This window comes from Notolepis coatsorum (assembly GCF_963971535.1).
Source record: "Notolepis coatsorum genome assembly, chromosome: 9".
NCBI classification, from domain to species: domain Eukaryota; kingdom Metazoa; phylum Chordata; class Actinopteri; order Aulopiformes; family Paralepididae; genus Notolepis; species Notolepis coatsorum.
The window spans coordinates 7767395-7787677 of NC_140173.1; the positions used below are offsets into that span (position 1 = coordinate 7767395).

Consider the following 20283-nt stretch of genomic DNA (forward strand, 5'->3'; position numbering starts at 1 on the left):
GGTGAAATGACAGAGACACAATACATTTTTTTATTTTTTATATTTTTTTTATATATAACTACAGTTCGAGAGTTGAAGAACATATTTAGTATAACAGCGAACAGATATAATAACTCTAATTGTAAGAATTCTGTGTTTAAAAAAGGCTGTTTTGAAACACAGTTTGTCCTCTCCACAGAGGAGAGGTGGGGGCTGGGTTTATTTTTGCATCTGAATAGAGCTGCGTGTTGGGATTCAGATTCACTGAGCCAGGTAAAGGTAATCACACAGAGAGAGTCATTAACGTTAACGATGGACGCATTCAGGTGAGGGTAGTTGTCCACGCCCCCCCCCCCAAACTAGCTGAAGTGTGAAAATCTTTGAGAGGCATTTTCTCCCCTTGAGTGTTCTAGACAACAGACTGTTTTACAAGATTTAAATGAAATATGATATTCAAAACATTCTCAGATTTCAGATTTCATCATTTGAAAGCTTACATTCTGTACTTTCACAACCTGGAAAAATCTGGAAAATGAAAATGGAGACATGTCGGCACAGACCCTGGACTCGGTCACATATGGTAGATTTCCCAGCTGGGAAAGTTTGTTGACATGCACCACAAAGAATTTTTCTGTGAATTTATAATTTTTACATGTAAGATTGTAATTATTATCTCCTCAAATGGGCAACATTTCTAGAAAACAAAAGAATAAGCCCTATTTCTTGTCTAGCCAGGAACATAATCCAAGTTGTTCACATGGAAAACAGCCTTCTCATTGCTATAGAAAAACATGCTACATTTTGAAAGGTAACTCTGTATTTATATGAATGCAATAAGAAAAATAATTCGTTATTTTCTTCCACATTGTGGAATCATATATTACACAAATTAGCAGCCCGTAACTTGAGTATACAATAGAATACAACTTTATTATCTACACAAGATCTTCGTCTAGGATTTACTGAGCACTCTTTTTCAGTAACGCCCTGCTTCACACCCAATTAATACACATTCAAACCTGTGAGCCACCACAACCATTATTGCTGGTCACAGAGCAGTTCTATTGGACCATTTTGATGTTTGATGTTTAACTGAAAAGAAGTCATTTACATCTGTATATGACTGAAAGGTCTCAACTTGTTGTCTGCATGCCATAACATTCCCTTTATATGATCAGGTTAAGGTGCAGTTCACCCAAAATAAAAAAATAAAAACATATTTCCCCCCTTTTCACCCGGATTGCTATCTATCCATCCAGATAATTTTGGTGTGATTTGCCTAGTTTTGGAGATATCTGTCATCACTCCAATACAATGGAGCTGGATGGCACTCTATTTGTGGGTGTATTCTCTAACCCCCTGGGAGGCTAAATATCATAATTATGGAGGCTAAAGAGATATATTTTGATCCAGAGTCCTTAATGTTAATCATTAGTCCTTAATCGCGCTGAGCCATGGATGCACTCAAGACATACTGACCGCTATGAAAACCAGAGACAAAAAATGCTCTGAACTTCATAAAAATCAGTCAAAGCTTGCCAAAAGCTCAAACAGTGATCTCCAAGCCCACGTGGTTGAACTCAAACAACAAAGAAACAGACCATGATCAAATCTGCACAAAAAATATTTCATCAATGACAAATCTGAGGAAAACAAAAACAAACCCTGTGAACTTTGGAAATTACTCAACAACCAACTAGGCTGGAGTAAAAAACTAAAAACCAGATTTACAAACATCAACATAAAGACAGAAAACACTCTCATCACAGACAAGCTAGATGTGGCCAATTACTTAAACATTTTCTTTACAAAGAAAAAACTGAGCGCCCTCCAACCTAACAAGGCCACTGGCCATGACAATATCCCCTCCAAATTCCTCAGAGACTCAGCAGCCGCCATCACCCCAGTCATCACCCACATAATAAACCTCTCCGTAAAACAGGACTTCAAAATTGCGAGAGTGACCCCCCTGCACAAAAAAGGCAGCAAATTAGACCCAGGCAACTACCGCCCTGTTTCTTTTCTTACCTCCATCTCGAAAGTCATGGAAAAACTAGTCTACGAACAGGTCGTAAAGTACCTTGCAGGAAAAAAAGCTAATCTACGAATTCCAATCTGGCTTCAGAACATCCCACTCCACTGACACATGTCTTCTCTATTTGAACGACCACATCAAAGAAGAGGTGGACGCGGGCAAATACTGTGGCATGGTCATGCTGGACCTCCAAAAGTTAAGGTAAGGTAAGGTACATTTTATTTGTATAGCGCTTTTCCTGATTAAAATCACAAAGTGCTTTACAGGCAGTAAAAGGTTAATCAGAATAGAATAACCACACATGTTACATCACATACAAGATTGTAGAATACTTCAAAACTAAATGAATTAAAATACAATCACATACACACATGTTATACCACATACATGATCAATTAAAAGCTTGACTGTATAAAAAGGTTTTTAGACCTTGTTTAAAAGACCACACTAACAGCAGACCTGATTTCATAAGGTAGCTGATTCCATAGCTTGGGTGCTACGACTGAAAAAGCCCGGTCACCCTTGGTTTTTAGTTTGGTCCGGGGGACGACGAGCTCTCCTTGGTCGGAGGAGCGGAGAGCCCTATTAGGGCAGTAAGGGGTTATAAGCTCAGCAATGTAGCTTGGGGCTTCACCCTTTAAAGCCTTGTAGGTGGTGAGCGCAATTTTAAAATCAATCCTGAATTTTACAGGTAGCCAATGTAGCGTGGCTAATACAGGGGTAATGTGTTCTCTGAGTTTGGTTCTGGTTAACAAAAGGCTTTCGACACTGTCAATCACTCCATTCTGATTGACAAGCTAAAGGCAATTGGCTTTGATAGTTCATCAGTGAGCTGGATGCAATCCTACCTGGAGGGGAGAGAACAGGTGGTGGAGGTATTTATAAAAAAAAAAAATTATTTAACCTTTATTTACCCAGGCAAGCAATTAAGAACAAATTAATTCTTATATACAAAAGGAGCCCGTCAGAAGCAGATGGTGGAGTGGAGGTAAACAGTACACTACCCCCCCCCCATATACAACTCAGCTCTGAACTCGCTGGCTCGCTGATAACAAACTACCATTACACCGGGGTAAAACAGAGTCCATTCTCTTTGGATCAAATAACAAACTCAGCAAGGCCAACGTCTTCTCTGTTACAGTGGGTGACAATATTGTTACAATGAAAGATGAAATTACATACCTGGGTTCCATCTTAGAGGCAAATCTTTCCTGTGACAAAATGGCAACCAATGTAATCAAAAAAGTCAGCCAACGAACAAGATTCTTGTACCGGATCTCCTCTCTGGTAAACAAGAATACCCTGAAGACTCTAACAGGAGCACTCATTCAAGGGTACTATGACTATGCATGCACCTCATGGTACCAAAGCACCTCAAAGGCACTAAAAACAAGACTACAAACATCACAAAACAAACTGGTCAGACTACTGCTTGATCTTACTCCTAAAACCCCTGCCCACTTTGACAACCTAGGATGGCTTAGAGTAGACGACAGAGTACAGCAACTTGCAATGGGCCTGGTCTACAAGATACACTACACCACTAAGATACACATGTACATGTCGAAATACTTCCCAAAGGTATATCTGTATGTCGTGTATGTCATAAATGTCATGATGAATTGAAAATGGGGGACCCTGATGTAAAGTAAACAAGACGAAAGTCTTTCTCTGGTCTGCATCATCCCCTTAACAATTGTGTGTATTGAGCCGTACTGTATTGTACCCATTCTACAATCTGTTAATAAAGTTTTCAATCAATCAATCAATTAATCAATCAATCAATCAATCAATCAATCAATGTACTCTTGACATTTGTGGAAAACCCTTTCTTTATTCAAAGTAACCTTATCTCTAAACTAATGTTTATGTAATATGCCTGCAATAAGCAAATAACAATAAAGTTAGCTCATCTTTATTATCTTTATGCCTACTGTATCATTTTGATTATTGCCCTATTTCCAGGATACCTTGCTTGGCAAAAGTTCTTGAGACCTTGGTAAATAATCAACTCAAGCCTTGCACCTCATGGTACCAAAGCACCTCAAAGGCGCTAAAAACAAAATTACAAACATCTCAAAACAAACTGGTCAGACTACTGCTTGACCTTACTCCTACTAGAACCCACCTCACCCCTGCCCACTTTGACAACCTAGGATGGCTTAGAGTAGACGACAGAGTACAGCAACTTGCAATGGGCCTGGTCTACAAGATACACTACACGACCAAGGTACCCATGTACATGACAAAATACTTCCCAAAGGTCAGTGAATACCACGATCACAACACCAGAGGGAGCTCCACAAATCATGTTAAACCCAGATTCGGCTCAAACAAGGGACTAAACACGTTTCGCAATTATGCCACATCAATGTGGAACGCCCTACCCAAAGCTGTAAAGGAATGTGAATCACTACCCACTTTCAAAAACACTCTCAAAAAACACCTAAGGGAGACTGCAACTCGAAACTGGCCCCTGTAAATGTCCGAACACAACCCCCTCCAATGTACAGTAAATTACCAAGTATGGTCTTGTCAATAATCCAATGTACAGTGTTGTTTGTACAGTTGTACAGTGTCCCCCACCCACCCCTCCTACCCAACCCCCCCCCCCCCACTCCTACCCAACCCCCCCCCCCCCCCCCCACCCACCTCCAATGTACAGTCCCCCCCCACCCCCACCTACCCAATCCAATGTACAGTTTCTACGCCTAATGTATATACTCTTTTCTTTCTGGACTCTTTTTGTATCACAAACAGTACTGTAATTGCAAATCTGGTATGTCATAAATGTATAGATGTAGCAGTACTGTCTATCTGTATGTCATGTATGTCATATATGTTACGATGAATTGAAAATGGGGGACCCTGATGTAAACAAGACGAAAGTCTTTCTCTGGTCTGCATCCCCTTAACAATTGTATGTATTGAGCTGTACTGTACTGTACCCATTCTGCAATCTGTTAATAAAGTTTTCATTCATTCATTCATTCAGCCTTTTCTCTCAAATCACTCAACAATAAGTCCACATCAATCTGGATTCAGAGCCAATCACAGCACAATTTCAGCCACCACATTGATTACTAATGATAAGAGGAAACACTGTGCTGCTCTCTTTATAGATCTGTCAAAAGCCTTTGATATAGTTGATCATCACCTACTAATGTTATCTAGTATTGGCTTGGATAGTGGTGCTTGTGATCTTGTGATCAGGATTTTTTATTTTTTTTGCAGTCAGGCCAGTGTTTCTGGTTGCGGCGGCGCGATAGTTAGATAACCTAAGTGGGGAACAACCAGGAGATCACTGTGACAGAGAGTAATGCAGTCTAAACAGTCATAAATCTTTAATTCAACTTCAGCCCTGATCATAACCATTTATTTGTAGATTTTTTTGTAATTGCTGCTAATCATTGACACATGCCTAGCCTGTAATACCCCCCCCCCAGAAAAATTTACTTTGCATTTGATATATTGAAAATATTTTACTTTTTGTGTTTTTTTTTAACAATAATTTGTGATGCCATCACACAAACTGACATTTAAAGGGTAAACATTCAAAAATGTATTGAATATGTGTTTTCTTTTCTTTTTTACAATAATTTGTGATGCCCATCACAAACACTGGCATTTAAAGGGTAAAAATTCAAATATTCCTGCACCAGAATGCAGGAAATTAAGTTTTTGTAACAAAATAATTGTGTGTGTGTGTGTGTGTGAGAGAGAGAGAGAGAATGACGGACAATTGCTTGCTGTGTGAGAGAGAGAGAGAGAGAGAGAGAGTGAGAGAGAGAGAGAGAGATAGAGAGAGAGAATTAAGTACATTTGCTGAAATACAGTTCTTAATTTTCTCACTTGCTATGTGAGAATGTTAGTTATTATGTTCTCAATGCCCCTTGCATTGTATGAGTTGTGTGGAAGCGTTTGCTAGTTCTAGTGCTATCCCTTTGTACATTGTGGCTGTGTCTGACAAAAGTTAACAATAAATAATGGTATTAGGAATACATTTGCCTCCTGTGTGAACTGTGCATAGCTGAATAGACTGTATTTTAACGCCGGTCATATGGTGGTACTTGGAGAGCCAGCTACGTTCTCAGGTGGTACTTGGTGTAAAAAGTTTGAGAACCACTGGTCTAACTTCTAGGCGTCAGTGTGTGAAATCGGGGCCTGCTCAATATGAATTATTGTCCATAGCCGCAAGGTGTTCTGCAAGGTTCAGTCAGATTCAGATTCCTTTAATAAGCCATATGTGTAACCACATTGGTAATTGTTTCAGCGTTACAGGTACATTTTCTTTTCACATAACAACAGCAACAACAGACACAGGACAAAGACAGTGCAGTGAAGGATTAATCATTTTGAATAAATATATATATATAAAGTGTATAAAGTCCAGTGTAAAGTAAAGTGCAGAGTTCCAGGTCAGTCCCAGTGCAGTATTTTTGCCAGTGTCATTGTTATTGTTATTGTGCCAGTGTCAGTGTCACTTGGGGGCGGAGGGGGGCCTGAGGCATTGTGTGAGGTCCTGTCCTTTTTTACTATTTATATGAATGATATTGTTTCTTCTTTCAATGACGTCATTACCATCTGTATATGCAGACGATACTATTGTGTACTGTATCGCTGACACTGTTCAGTTGGCCATTAAGAACTTGCAGCTTTCACTTGTTCTTCAGGAAGCTTTTATCAATCTTAAATTAGTCCTCAATGCAAACATTGAGAGAGTCACTGAGTATAAATATCTTATTATGGCTCGAATTTTCCATGTGGATATTCTTGCTTCCAAGCTGCAACAGAAAATTGGCTTCCTTCACAGAAATAGATCCAGCTTTCCCGTAATTAGTAGAAAGAGGATTGTTGAAGCTGTTTTCTTATACATTTTGGACTATGGTGATGTGGTTTTCTTTTTTGGGATTATAGGCATGTTGCAGCTTCAACTCTTGAACTTCTGGAGTCTGTCTATCATTCTGCCCTAATATTTATTACTGGTGTGTTGACAGATATGATACCCACCACTGTGTTCAGAAAAGGTTGGATGGCCTTCTCTGGTTGAAAGGCGTAACTATGATTGGTATTGGTGTTTATTTTTAAAGCCCTTATTGGTAAACCTTCCCCTACATCCCCTTACAAACCCAAGATGGCAGTGTGTATACAATGCAAGGCTCTGCATCTCTCTAGTTTTTGCAAATTAGCGATAATATACCTACTTGTTTTAAGTCTGCTCACCCAGAAGAACAGTCTTGTTTTCATATCATACACCCGACAATATCTTTTGGACGTTGGATTATAATAACGATCTGACAATGGACAATATCATCACAGGTGGCCGGCTGAACTCTGAACTCCATTGCCCATTCCCTAGGCTCTGTTACTCATACTGTACAAACTTTGCCTATACACAATTCATATGAATAAATTGATGTGATTCCCACTACCTACCTACCTCATACCTCACCAGTCTACCCATATAACTCTGTATGATAGTATTTACAATAGTGCTGTATATACTGTATACCGGTATATACATTTATATTTACCGCATATATATATATATACTGTACATATCTGTCTGAATATACCTATATATGTACATATCCCTTACCTACTCTTACTAGTTACGCTGCTGGCCAGTATTACTACTACCATACTGTCTTTATACCTGTATCACTGTACATATTAATACTACAACTCTGTACATACATCTGATTAGCACTATTACTCAGGAGTATTCATTTATATATTTTATACACAGTTTAATCACCTGTATATTGTATATTACTATTGCATTTTACTGTTACATTTGAACTCTGGTTGGATGCCAAAATTATTTTTGTTGTACTGTACTTGTGCTGTATAATGACAATACATTCAATCTAATCTAATAAAATATATTCTAAACATCACATCACTGTTGGAATGGAAATTTGGAACCTATTCTACACGTTTAAATTACTGGCTGGTTCTTAGAGTTCCTTGAGTTTGCTCTGAACTAGGAAAAACTGCTTTTTCCTTTGATGCTTCCAACTCTCGGAATGCCCGCTCCAAAAGTGACCCTAAAGTTGGAGGTTCTTCCTTCTCTTGCTGCATTTAAATGTATGATATCCGACCACTGTGTATCGCCTTTTATTGTTTATTCTTATTTGTTATGTATAATATGTATGAATCTACTGTTAACTGTGTCTTGTTTTCTAAGCTCGTAGTCACTGTAAATGAGGGTAACCTCAGTGTCTCACGATTTGAAATAAAGGTTTGAAATAAAATATGATTTATACCAGTTTCATCTTTCAATCAATGGACATGAGAATCAGTGAAATGGTCTTCAGATACTTCAAAGTCCCAAAACATTTTCCTGATACAGTATGTGACTATAGGTATTGTCCTCCTGTAACTGATTTGAAAGATACTGGATGGCAATACGTTTATCGTGCGGAAAATTCACTTCTACAAAATGCAAGAATTGCCTCGTACAAACACAAATGTGTAGGTTTAGTTACACAAGACATTGCCGTTTCACAACTCTCGCTGTTTGGCACACCTGCCGTGAGCTCCACTGACCTCTGTCCCACAGAAATGTAATCTGCCCTGAAAATTTAAGATAAAAACTGTATCTTGCCTATTAACGTATTATACTATGCATTACGACAGACCTCTCTTGGCAGCGCCAGAGGTGTGGCCAGCAATAGCAAACCATCTCCTATACCCACTCAAATCCAACCCATCCATTAGGCCCAAACAAAACCTATAAACACAGAGAACAATATCAAGCGGGTTGCCTACAGGTTTCTATTTGAAAGATTACAGATTAACACATTCACCAGGTGCCAGACATAGGGTGTGGGCTACATCATATTTCGGGGGAGGGGCTTTCAGTGTGCACGAGGGTAATTTATTTTATGCAGTGCCTTTTGTGTCCCCAATACAATTTATTTTAGTATTTTGTCCACATTTGGACAAATACTAATTTAATTTGGTTTTTCATGTATGTTCAATTGTTATTTATCATGAACAATGATATTGGCTTCTAAGTTTTTTTTTCTTTTTTTCCATTTTAAAAGCCTTGATTAACACTTTGAATGCCCAGCAGGGGGCGCACATTTAGTGCTTGAATGCCCACCATCCGCTTCAATGTTAACGTTAATATCGCCTAATCTATGTTTTAAATGATGGCTATGTGTCTAATCTGCCCGTCGCATTATCAATGACCCATTTCCAGTCAACATTGTCGAAGCGGATTGTTTTTTTATCGGTTCATTTCCGTTTTATAGCATTTTGAAAAGCCCTCGTTTTCACGGAAAAAAAGAAGAGATTCCATGATAATCGCCCTGTACTGTAATATTCTAGAACGTTGTCATTTTTCTGCCTATTTATGAATCGTTTTCAAATAAACGCTAGATTATCGATTCGATAGTATATGTGTACGTGTGCACGCTGGTGCCTCGCGCTGAAAATCGATTCTCTCAGTTCCTCATCGCTCTTACAGTCAAACAGCCATATCACATTATAGGGGAAAAGCTTATATCTCTGTGAAAACGGGTCTGATTATCCTAAGACTGGTCAAATAGATTCCTTACCTGAGATCAGATGGTATCCAAATGGATTATTCCAATTCCTGATAGCCATTCCAAAAATCAATCCTTTTATTGATCCCACGCGTATACTGTAAAACACAGTAACCACGCTGTGCTGAGGGTCCAGCATGAAGCTGATCGGCTCCGGTTACATGCGTGAGAAGTCAAATGTGGAGTCCAGGTTTTTTTTTCTCATGCATTTTCATTTAGTCCAATCCAAAAGGGTGAATTACCATCTGGGAGACGATAGGGGGCGCTTTTTCACATCTGAGCGCCTGGGGTGGCTGATTTACCAACGGTAGACTCGGTTGATGAAATATGAATTCAGATCGCGAATATTGAATTATGAAAAAAACGAATATTCTCGTTATGGGCATTCACCTCAACCCGCGGGGGGTAAACCCGAGAATATTCGTTATGAGCATTCAAAGTGTTAAAGAGGTATTATGGAGAATTATCCCCTGTGCTGTTCATTCAACTTCAATCTAAAGAATAACTAATAAAAACCTATACGTACATTTCCAAATATTTCATGATTATTTAATTTTCCTGGTCAAACTCTATTTAATCAAATGCTGTTTTTATATTTCAAAAACATAAATTGTACAAAAAAAAACAAGGTTTTATGTTCGTCCCCAGCGTCACTGTCCACCCTGTTGAGCTGTCCCTTTAAGAAAGAAATGTGGTAGGCTGTATGATTTTCTACCTCTCTTACTATCTGATTTAGATGTTTTTATTAAGTGAGTTTATTATGTGTTTGAAAATAACTGTCCACCCTGTTAGGCCTAAGTATTGAGGAGATCAATCAAATTGAATAATTTAAAAAAAGTGTTTGTGAAGAATGATAGATTCCTCATCAAGTATTGAAGGTCATGGAGCAACTCCCACCTAGACCCACTCCAGTTCGCCTGCCAGCCCGACTGGGGGTAGAGGATGCTGTCATCTACCTGCTGAACCGAGCCTATACCATACAGCCTGGGCTGCTGGGTGAGAAGTTGGAGGTGATGCAGGTAGAGGCCCCCCACATTTTACTCAAACTGAGTACATTTTACTCAAATGTACTCAGTTTGAGTAAAATTTACTCTGCGAAATTTACTGTGTAGGGTTGGGTACCGTCCACCAGTACCGGTACCTGTGAATCGATACCAGTACCTGTCGGTACCTTTTTCCGGTACATTAATAACATTGTTTACATTACATGTATTGTTTTTCTGTTGTAACACTAAACTAAAGTCTAAACTTCTCAATTTCAACATTGTTATCACACCACACAAACTAAAACCCCTCCCTACCTCCCTCTCCAAAACCGTTCCTACAACGATTTTTAATGTTGCATGATCATGTATATATTTATTATGTATTATTATTTTTTAAGTTTAAATATCAACCTTATCTGGCCATCCTCAGTAAATAATATCAAACTCCTCTGACCTCATCTGGTCTTTCCAAAGACCAGAGATGGGACGTGCGCGCACACACACACAAAATGGCTTATAGCAGATGTTGACAGAGTCTGGCTATGGGGCGACAATAATATGTTCATGAGACATGGTTTCTCCCTTCAGCCTTTAATCGGCGTGGTTTATTATTTACAATTGCACACAGCAGCACATGAGTTCTCCTCTCCGTGAGAGGCAGGTGGGAAAGAGATAGAGGGGGAGGAGACATCTCCTTAAATACCCTCCACCTGGCGGTAGCATTAGCGGCTCCGCCTATAGCGCCCTCTAGTGGAAACAGTTATGCATAGTTAGACAGTTACTAGCAATCATAACCTCTAACTTTAACAGCAGACTTAATGATTTTAGTATATTTCAGATAATGAAATTAAATGTTTATTTCATCAACTATCCAGTTAGTATTTATAGTGTAGCGTTTGGTTACTTTAAATCATTGAACGTAGAGAGAGAGAGCGAGAGAGAGGGAGAGAGGCTCAGCCCCCCGTGATGTATTAGGTTTGAGTTTGAGCCTTTTGGTTGCCGTAGTTGAGTGATGTCACACTAGGAAGTCAACAACACGGAGTTGTAACCTGGAGCCTGATGCATGAAGCGATATATATAAAAGAACAGCCAATATCTTTGAACCTCGGTTGTCAAGCCTAGTCAATATAACACCTCCCCATTTCCTCACTAATGGAACTGGTGTCGTGGAGTCACTCCGCTGTGAGTGTTTCCAGGGTTAGCGGCTAATGTTAGTTAGCTTAGCTTAGTTAGCGGCTAACGTTAGTTAAGGTTTTACCGCGATGTGGACATACAGGAATGGCGAGGATGCCAAGCATGTTAGACACATTGTACCCGTTGCTCACGCTAGTCTGTGTCTCATGAAATGACAATTGCATGTCATTGAAGGTCCATGCTGGTCTGTGTCTATAATGAAATGACAATTGCTCGTCATTGTAATTCTGATTATTTTCTAACTGGGCGGGTCTTCGGTACCGAAATGTCTCACCGATTGATCTAACATAAATCGCTACTCGGTAGTACCGACGTAATTCCCTTAAACCCTTAAAAGTACAGAGTTCGTAGGGCGGCTAGGTGGTGTAGTGGTCTAAGGCACTCGCCACCAGTGTGGAGACGCTAGGATTCGCGTGTTCGAATCCAGCTCTCCACATTGTTTTTCAGTTTGGCTGGTCGTCCGCAGTAATACACATTGGCCGTATTACGGGGAGGGAAAACTGAAGGGTGGGGATCGAACGTTGTGAACAAGCGACTCCTACAAGTCGGTTGGTGCGCCTGCGCAGTAGAATCAGGAAGTGTCGGGGGCAGCGTGAGCCTCCCACGCGTTACTCCTCGACACTGAGAGGTCGAGCTGCGCAGGTGAAAAGATGCGACTGCTGTTACCTCAAGTACCGGAGGGGACTTGTGCTATGTATGACTTAGTCCACATTGCAGCCGGCTTGTGGGAGGCAAGAAACAGCGTTCGTGACAGGGGAGGGTTGAATTGGATGATACGAAATTGGGATGGGAGAAAATATAGAAAAATGGGAGAAAAAGTGGATAAAAAAAAAAAAAAAAAAAAAGTACAGAGTTCGTTACCCAACCCTACCTGCTGTGCTGGGGCAGCAGACTGAGAGCGTGGGAAGCAAACAGGCTGGAAAAGCTGGTCAGGAAGGCCAGTAACGTGGTGGGGGTGGAGCTCGACTCTCTAGCGGTGGTGTCAGAGAGGAGGAGCCTTGCTAAGCTCCACGCCATCATGGACGACCCCTCCCACCCACTACACACGGACTTGGCTGATAGAAGGAGCACGTTGGTTTCGTTCGCCTAGGAGGAGAGGAGAGGAGGCGCGGACTGGAGAGAGAGACGCATGGTTTTACATGGCGAGACGTGGAGCGGGTGGCGATCGGACATGAAGGGGAGTGAGCGGTGGTGGAAGGCGAACGATGCATGTTATCGGCTGGGAGAGTGGCGTCCTCGTGATTGGCCCCGGCCAATGGAAGACTGTCCAGGGTTTTGGGTAAATCGAGATGGGAGCGAATGGAATGAGGACTTGCGTCAGGAGGGACGCAAGTCGCCGGGTGCGAGCCCAGTGTCCCCTCGGGGTGCGACGTGTGGAGAGGGAAGTGAGGTGACGGAGACTTCAGCCAAGGAAAAGGAGACGGATAGTGACAGTATGGAGTGTAGTGAGGGAGAGGGGAGCGGGGGAGAAGGGTGGACGAAGGTGGAGAAGAAGAGTAGGGGAAGTGAGGGGAAGGGGAGTAAGAGGAAGAAAGAGAGGGGAGATAGCTTGAGTGGGTCAGAGGATGAGGGCAGAGGGAAGGATTTTGTAGAAGGGTTGAATGTAGTGGTGCGATTTGAGGGAGAAGACGGAGTTAGGGAAATAGAGCCGAGACAGCTGTCAGGAATCATTAAAGCGCAGTTAGGAGAGGTAAGGTACGCAAGGATGTTAGGGGATGGGAACTTGTTTATAGGATGTGTAAGTGTAGTGCAGGTAGGGAAGGCCAGGGAAATAAAGAGCATTGGCAAAGTGAAGGTCTGTGGAGTAGCGATAGTAGGGGAGAAAGGGGATGGTGGTTGCAAGGGGGTGATTAGTGGAATTCCAATTAAGGTTAGTGAAGAGCAGCTGTTAGGAGAGTTGAGGAGTGACGAACGTAATGGGAAAGTTAAGAATGTAGAAAGGATGAAGAGAGGGGCAGAGAAGGAGGAGACAGGGACGATAGTCATTCAGTTTGAGGGTGAGGTTAGTCCGAAAGTGGTATTTTTAGGGTTTATGGCATATAGGGTTAGGGAGTTTGTGCCGAAACCGTTGAGGTGTTACAGGTGCCAGGAGTTTGGACATATAGCTAAGGGGTGTAGGAAGGGGCAGAGATGTGGTAGATGTAGTGGGGAGCATAAGTATGGGGAGTGTGAACAGGGAGTGGAGCCGAGGTGTTGTAGTTGTGGTGGGAAGCATAGTGTAGGGTATTGGGGTTGTGAGGCGATGAAACGAGAGGTAGTGGTCCAGCAGGTGAGAAGGGAAGGTAGGATTTCATATGCAGAGGCAGCTAGGAAGGTAGGACAGGGACAGCAAGACAAGGGACAGGGGTTTAGAGAAGGGAAGTTGGCAGTGAGGATAGTGCAGAAGGATCAGGGAAAGCAAGATAGGGAACAGGGTTTTAGAAAAGGGCATCTGACAGTAGAGGAAGTTCAGGAGGAGAAAAGGAGGGTGTGGGGGGAGAAGTTGGATATAGTGGCCTTTGTGGCAGGAGTAGTGATTACAACAGCGATGGTTAGTGGTAGGACAGATAGGACTAAGTTGGTAGTTCAAGCAGCAGTGGGACACTTGGGTATGAAGGGGTTGACAGTGGAGGACGTTATAAGGGAGTTAAAGAGGGTGGGTGATCAAGTAGAGTTAGAGAAGGGGGGTGTGAGTGATCGAGTAGTCCAGAGTCAGGCCACGGGAGGCGAAGCATGTCTCGCGGAGGGGGACTCAGTCAGGAGGAAGCAGCGTTAGCTGCACTTCAGGATGGTGAACGCAGAATGGACATTGTGGGAGGTAAAGGGGTCCAGAAGATAGCGGTATTGTAACGTTACGACCGTGTCAAGCTAGAGGAGGTGGCGGTAATGCACCCAGAAGGATGTGCCAACCGCCAATAAAATTCAAAAGAAGAAGAAGAAGAAGAAGAAGAAGAAGAAGAAGAAGAAGAAGAAGAAGAAGAAGAAGAAGAAGAAGAAGAAGAAGAAGAAGAAGAAGAAGAAGAAGGAGCACGTTCAGTGTTAGACTAAGACTCCCAAGGTGCAACACTGAACGGCACAGGAAGTCCTTCATTCCGACAACCATCAGACTTTATAACGCATCACTGTGCCTCACTGCATCACTGAGCACAGGGTGACAGTACCGTCTGGCATAATCTTCCTGGACCTTTACTTTTAAAACGCCATACAGTCACACAAGAAGAGTTAGCTACGCTATGCTACCGGTTAGCTATGCTAATCTACCGGGTATGACGCTATGCTAACAGTTAGCTATGCTAAGTTACATGTGCTCCGCTCTCTCGTCAGGCACCAAGAGACACCAACCACCATACAGTCGTGTTGATCCGTTCACAGTCCGACACCAAGAGACGCCACTCCCGCAAAGAGACGTCTTGCTTCCCATACACCAAGAGACCGCGCTCTCAGGTGTACAACCTCTTATACCCTTACCCCCCCCCCCCTCACCCATGAACCCACCAACCCCAGGGCACCATCATCAAACACACAAGGAGCCCCAAGCTTAGTGGGCCATGAATGATTGACAGCTAAACACCCCTCTCAGTATACCCACACATGAACAGTTGGTCCCAATCAGGGTCACTACAGTATTGTATATTATTATGTATTGGATATAGGTATATTATATTGTATATGTAAGAGATAATGTATAGCTACGAGGTCATTGTCGCAAAATAATTGACCGACACAGAGTTTAGAACACTGAGGCGCCTCGCCGAGGTGTTCTTTAAACATAGTGAAGGTCAATTATTTTGCTGCGACAATGACCGAGTATAGCTATACATTATCCCGCTTATTACATGGCTAACTTACTAACAATATACCTAATTCATTTTACACCATCGACAAGACAAGATCAAATGCAGACGCAGTTCTGTTCTGTCGCTCCGCTGTCATCGCCGGCAGCTTCGCCAGCAGCCGGCAGGTGTGTCTGATTGGCTGCACTGATGCAGTGTGTGTCAGTGGGCTTGATTGCTACAGCTGCGCACAGCGGTCATTATTGCTCGGTAGAGGTCCGTTATCGAGTAATAACGGACCTCTGACGAGCGCTATTGAGCATTGACCAATCAAGCATTTCGGCAAATGTTAAAACGCCATGTAATAATATTGTATAGGATATAGGTATATTACCTAAAGGAAATGCATGCATTTGTTTAGGAATGGCATCCCCACTAAGTGCAGCTGAATCACAGCGGCATTACAGAGCACGCTGTGATGCTGACCCAGAGAGAAGATACTGCAATACCTTCAGAAAGAGAGAGAAGAGTGGAGAAGGGACAGAAAGAAAGCTCCAACAGGAGATAGCCCTTTTAAAGGCCCAACTGGATAGATAGATGAGAATGAAGGAAAAGTATTTAAAAAAGATACTCAAGGTGTAAGACCAGCTCCTCAATCCTCATCCCCACGTGCATTGGTTTATTCATGTTAGAATTTATCAAATTCATTAAATCACATTAAGGTTTTGTAATTTGTTGGTGTTTTGTCCACCGTTATTCTACTGTGTCCACCCTGCAGACCTCTGTCCACCCTGTTATGTTGGTATTTTTCTATCATAGTTTAATGAGATGACCAAATATCAAGTGTATATTTGTAGTTACATAAAGATATGGAAGGGGTTGATTATACATGCTAGAAACTTTGAGTAATTATTATCATAATTAACCTTTCTTAAGAAAAAAAGTGGAAGAATATGTCCCGTTCTCATAATGTGCAGTTGTTTTTCTCAATATATGCTGTTTAAAAATTATTTTATTGTAAAATAAATATCTGACTAAAGTGAGGGACATACAATTACTATAAACTAATAATTGTAATAGCAATCATGCGCTGAGCTCAACCAATGTGTTTTTCAGCAAATTAGATATGTCCTTTATATAATAGAACACTACAATATAGGTAAATCATTATTTTTTTTATCTCAAGCTATGACGTCCAAATGGCACCCTATAACGAGCGCTATTGAGCATTGACCAATCAAGCATTTCGGCAAATGTTAAAACGCCATGTAATAATATTGTATAGGATATAGGTATATTACCTAAAGGAAATGCATGCATTTGTTTAGGAATGGCATCCCCACTAAGTGCAGCTGAATCACAGCGGCATTACAGAGCACGCTGTGATGCTGACCCAGAGAGAAGATACTGCAATACCTTCAGAAAGAGAGAGAAGAGTGGAGAAGGGACAGAAAGAAAGCTCCAACAGGAGATAGCCCTTTTAAAGGCCCAACTGGATAGATAGATGAGAATGAAGGAAAAGTATTTAAAAAAGATACTCAAGGTGTAAGACCAGCTCCTCAATCCTCATCCCCACGTGCATTGGTTTATTCATGTTAGAATTAATCAAATTCATTAAATCACATTAAGGTTTTGTAATTTGTTGGTGTTTTGTCCACCGTTATTCTACTGTGTCCACCCTGCAGACCTCTGTCCACCCTGTTATGTTGGTATTTTTCTATCATAGTTTAATGAGATGACCAAATATCAAGTGTATATTTGTAGTTACATAAAGATATGGAAGGGGTTGATTATACATGCTAGAAACTTTGAGTAATTATTATCATAATTAACCTTTCTTAAGAAAAAAAGTGGAAGAATATGTCCCGTTCTCATAATGTGCAGTTGTTTTTCTCAATATATGCTGTTTAAAAATTATTTTATTGTAAAATAAATATCTGACTAAAGTGAGGGACATACAATTACTATAAACTAATAATTGTAATAGCAATCATGCGCTGAGCTCAACCAATGTGTTTTTCAGCAAATTAGATATGTCCTTTATATAATAGAACACTACAATATAGGTAAATCATTATTTTTTTTATCTCAAGCTATGACGTCCAAATGGCACCCTATAACGAGCGCTATTGAGCATTGACCAATCAAGCATTTCGGCAAATGTTAAAACGCCATGTAATAATATTGTATAGGATATAGGTATATTACCTAAAGGAAATGCATGCATTTGTTTAGGAATGGCATCCCCACTAAGTGCAGCTGAATCACAGCGGCATTACAGAGCACGCTGTGATGCTGACCCAGAGAGAAGATACTGCAATACCTTCAGAAAGAGAGAGAAGAGTGGAGAAGGGACAGAAAGAAAGCTCCAACAGGAGATAGCCCTTTTAAAGGCCCAACTGGATAGATAGATGAGAATGAAGGAAAAGTATTTAAAAAAGATACTCAAGGTGTAAGACCAGCTCCTCAATCCTCATCCCCACGTGCATTGGTTTATTCATGTTAGAATTAATCAAATTCATTAAATCACATTAAGGTTTTGTAATTTGTTGGTGTTTTGTCCACCGTTATTCTACTGTGTCCACCCTGCAGACCTCTGTCCACCCTGTTATGTTGGTATTTTTCTATCATAGTTTAATGAGATGACCAAATATCAAGTGTATATTTGTAGTTACATAAAGATATGGAAGGGGTTGATTATACATGCTAGAAACTTTGAGTAATTATTATCATAATTAACCTTTCTTAAGAAAAAAAGTGGAAGAATATGTCCCGTTCTCATAATGTGCAGTTGTTTTTCTCAATATATGCTGTTTAAAAATTATTTTATTGTAAAATAAATATCTGACTAAAGTGAGGGACATACAATTACTATAAACTAATAATTGTAATAGCAATCATGCGCTGAGCTCAACCAATGTGTTTTTCAGCAAATTAGATATGTCCTTTATATAATAGAACACTACAATATAGGTAAATCATTATTTTTTTTATCTCAAGCTATGACGTCCAAATGGCACCCTATAAAAAAATTACCCATGATCTAAAAACCTTTAGCCAACTTACCGCTCTGCAGTTTTGCATACTGTTCACTGGTTGTCAAATGCACCTCGTCAAACTGTGGATAAACATTGAGCTATAATTAATATTAATATAATTATGCAACATTTGGATGCAGACTGTGCTGCAGTTTTATAATAATTATAAATATATATCTGTGAAGATGATCAACAGATGCGTGTGCATACTGTGCAATAGTTACCTCGACCTCAGCAACTGCCAAAAGCCAACGAATTGACTCCATTTTCCCCCTCCCATTGAAGTAATGCAAGACAACTTTTCCAGCCATAGTGGTGTAAATCTGTAGGAAGAGTAAATAGTCTGCAAGAGGTGGGAAAGTAGGTTAGATAAGTAGTACTTCCCGATTTCCAAATCCATTTTTACAGGAATCTTTGGTCTGACCGGCTGGCCCCGGTAAATGTCAAAATCCCCCCCACCCCCCTCCAATGTACAGTTTCTTCCCCTTCGGATGTATATATTTTTCTTATGATCTTTTTTTCCTTACACAGTACTGTATATTTTAAATTGAGGACCCTGATGTAAAAAAGACGAAAGTATTTCTTCTGGTCTGCATCCTCGTAGCAGTTGTTTGTATTGATTGATTGATTAATAAATAATAATAATAATATTGAAAACTTTAATTAAAAGATTTCAGAATGGGTACAGTACAGTACAGCTCAATACACACAATTGTTAAGGGGATGCAGACCAGAGAAAGACTTTCGTCTTGTTTACATCAACATCAGGGTCCTCCATTTTCAATTCATATTAATGTATTGAGCCGTATTACTGTATTGTACCCATTCTGCAATCTGTTATTAAAGTTTTCAATCAATCAAACCGCTTTACTGACCTGAATGTGAGTCAGTGAGTGCCGTGGGGAAATGTACCTGAAGTCTGAAGTCAAGCAAAATGAGAATGCTGTAATAAGTCAAGACAACGCAAACGACGGTGTCCCCAAGTGGGCGGGACGGCGTGGTCCTGTACGTTTTAATAGTTCGTTTTTCGCAGAGCCCTTTAAGGTTTTTCGAATAAAAAAAAAAAACGGGGGGAAACGGAAATACGAGGTGTTTTCCTATTTCCGTTTGAAACCAAAATCGGATCTGCACTTTCTCGGCCGAGCTTTTCCTCACCCCAACTCCGCATGCGCAGATTGCTCACGGAGTCTCTGGATGAATGAATGAATGAATGAATGAATGAATGAATGAATGAATGAATGAATGGATTGAATGAATGATTGAAAACTTTATTTAACAGATTGCAGAATGGGTACAATACAGTACGGCGCAATACACACAATTGTTAAGGGGATGCAGACCAGAGAAAGACGTTTGTCTTGTTTACATCAGGGTCCCCCATTTTCAATTCATATTGTCCAGAGATTTGTCAGTTTGGGGTATTGCTGTACTTATTTATTTATCAGCTTGGTTGGGGTACCGTATTGCTGTACTTATTTATCAGCTTGGGGTATTGCTGTACAATTTATACAAGACATACAAATATACAGTAGGCTACTGTTTAATGTCAATGTGGTCAGAGCACCTACAACTTTTAAGGGAATATCTAAGGTACAGAAAAAAGTTGCCACAAAATCTCTACATGATGTGGGTGGGTGGGTGCTCTAGTCTCCTATGGGGCTGTGCTCAGAACAGATGGTGGAGGTAAACGGTACCCTATCCCCCCCCCCTCACAGTGAACTGTGGTGTTCCACAAGGAAGCAT

General features: G+C 40.8%; 1 protein-coding gene across 5 annotated transcripts in view; it reads right to left on the reverse strand.

Annotated features, from left to right (window-relative positions):
* The window catches only part of LOC311234889 (glutathione S-transferase A1-like), a 44875-nt gene that overhangs the window by 20076 nt on the left and 4516 nt on the right, over positions 1-20283 (reverse strand). Inside the window, exons 1-3 of one of the 5 annotated variants that reach the window (XM_084322154.1) lie at positions 19453-19571; positions 18765-18863; positions 18569-18620 (exon numbers count right to left, since the gene is read on the reverse strand). In XM_084322154.1, coding sequence (XP_084178280.1) covers positions 18569-18620; positions 18765-18851 — 139 coding nt within the window. In that variant the 5' untranslated portion in view covers positions 18852-18863; positions 19453-19571. Of the gene's footprint in view, positions 1-18568; positions 18621-18764; positions 18884-19415; positions 19572-20283 lie in introns of those variants that run through there. The other 4 variants (XM_084322151.1, XM_084322153.1, XM_084322152.1 and 1 more) reach the window with 4 other exon arrangements.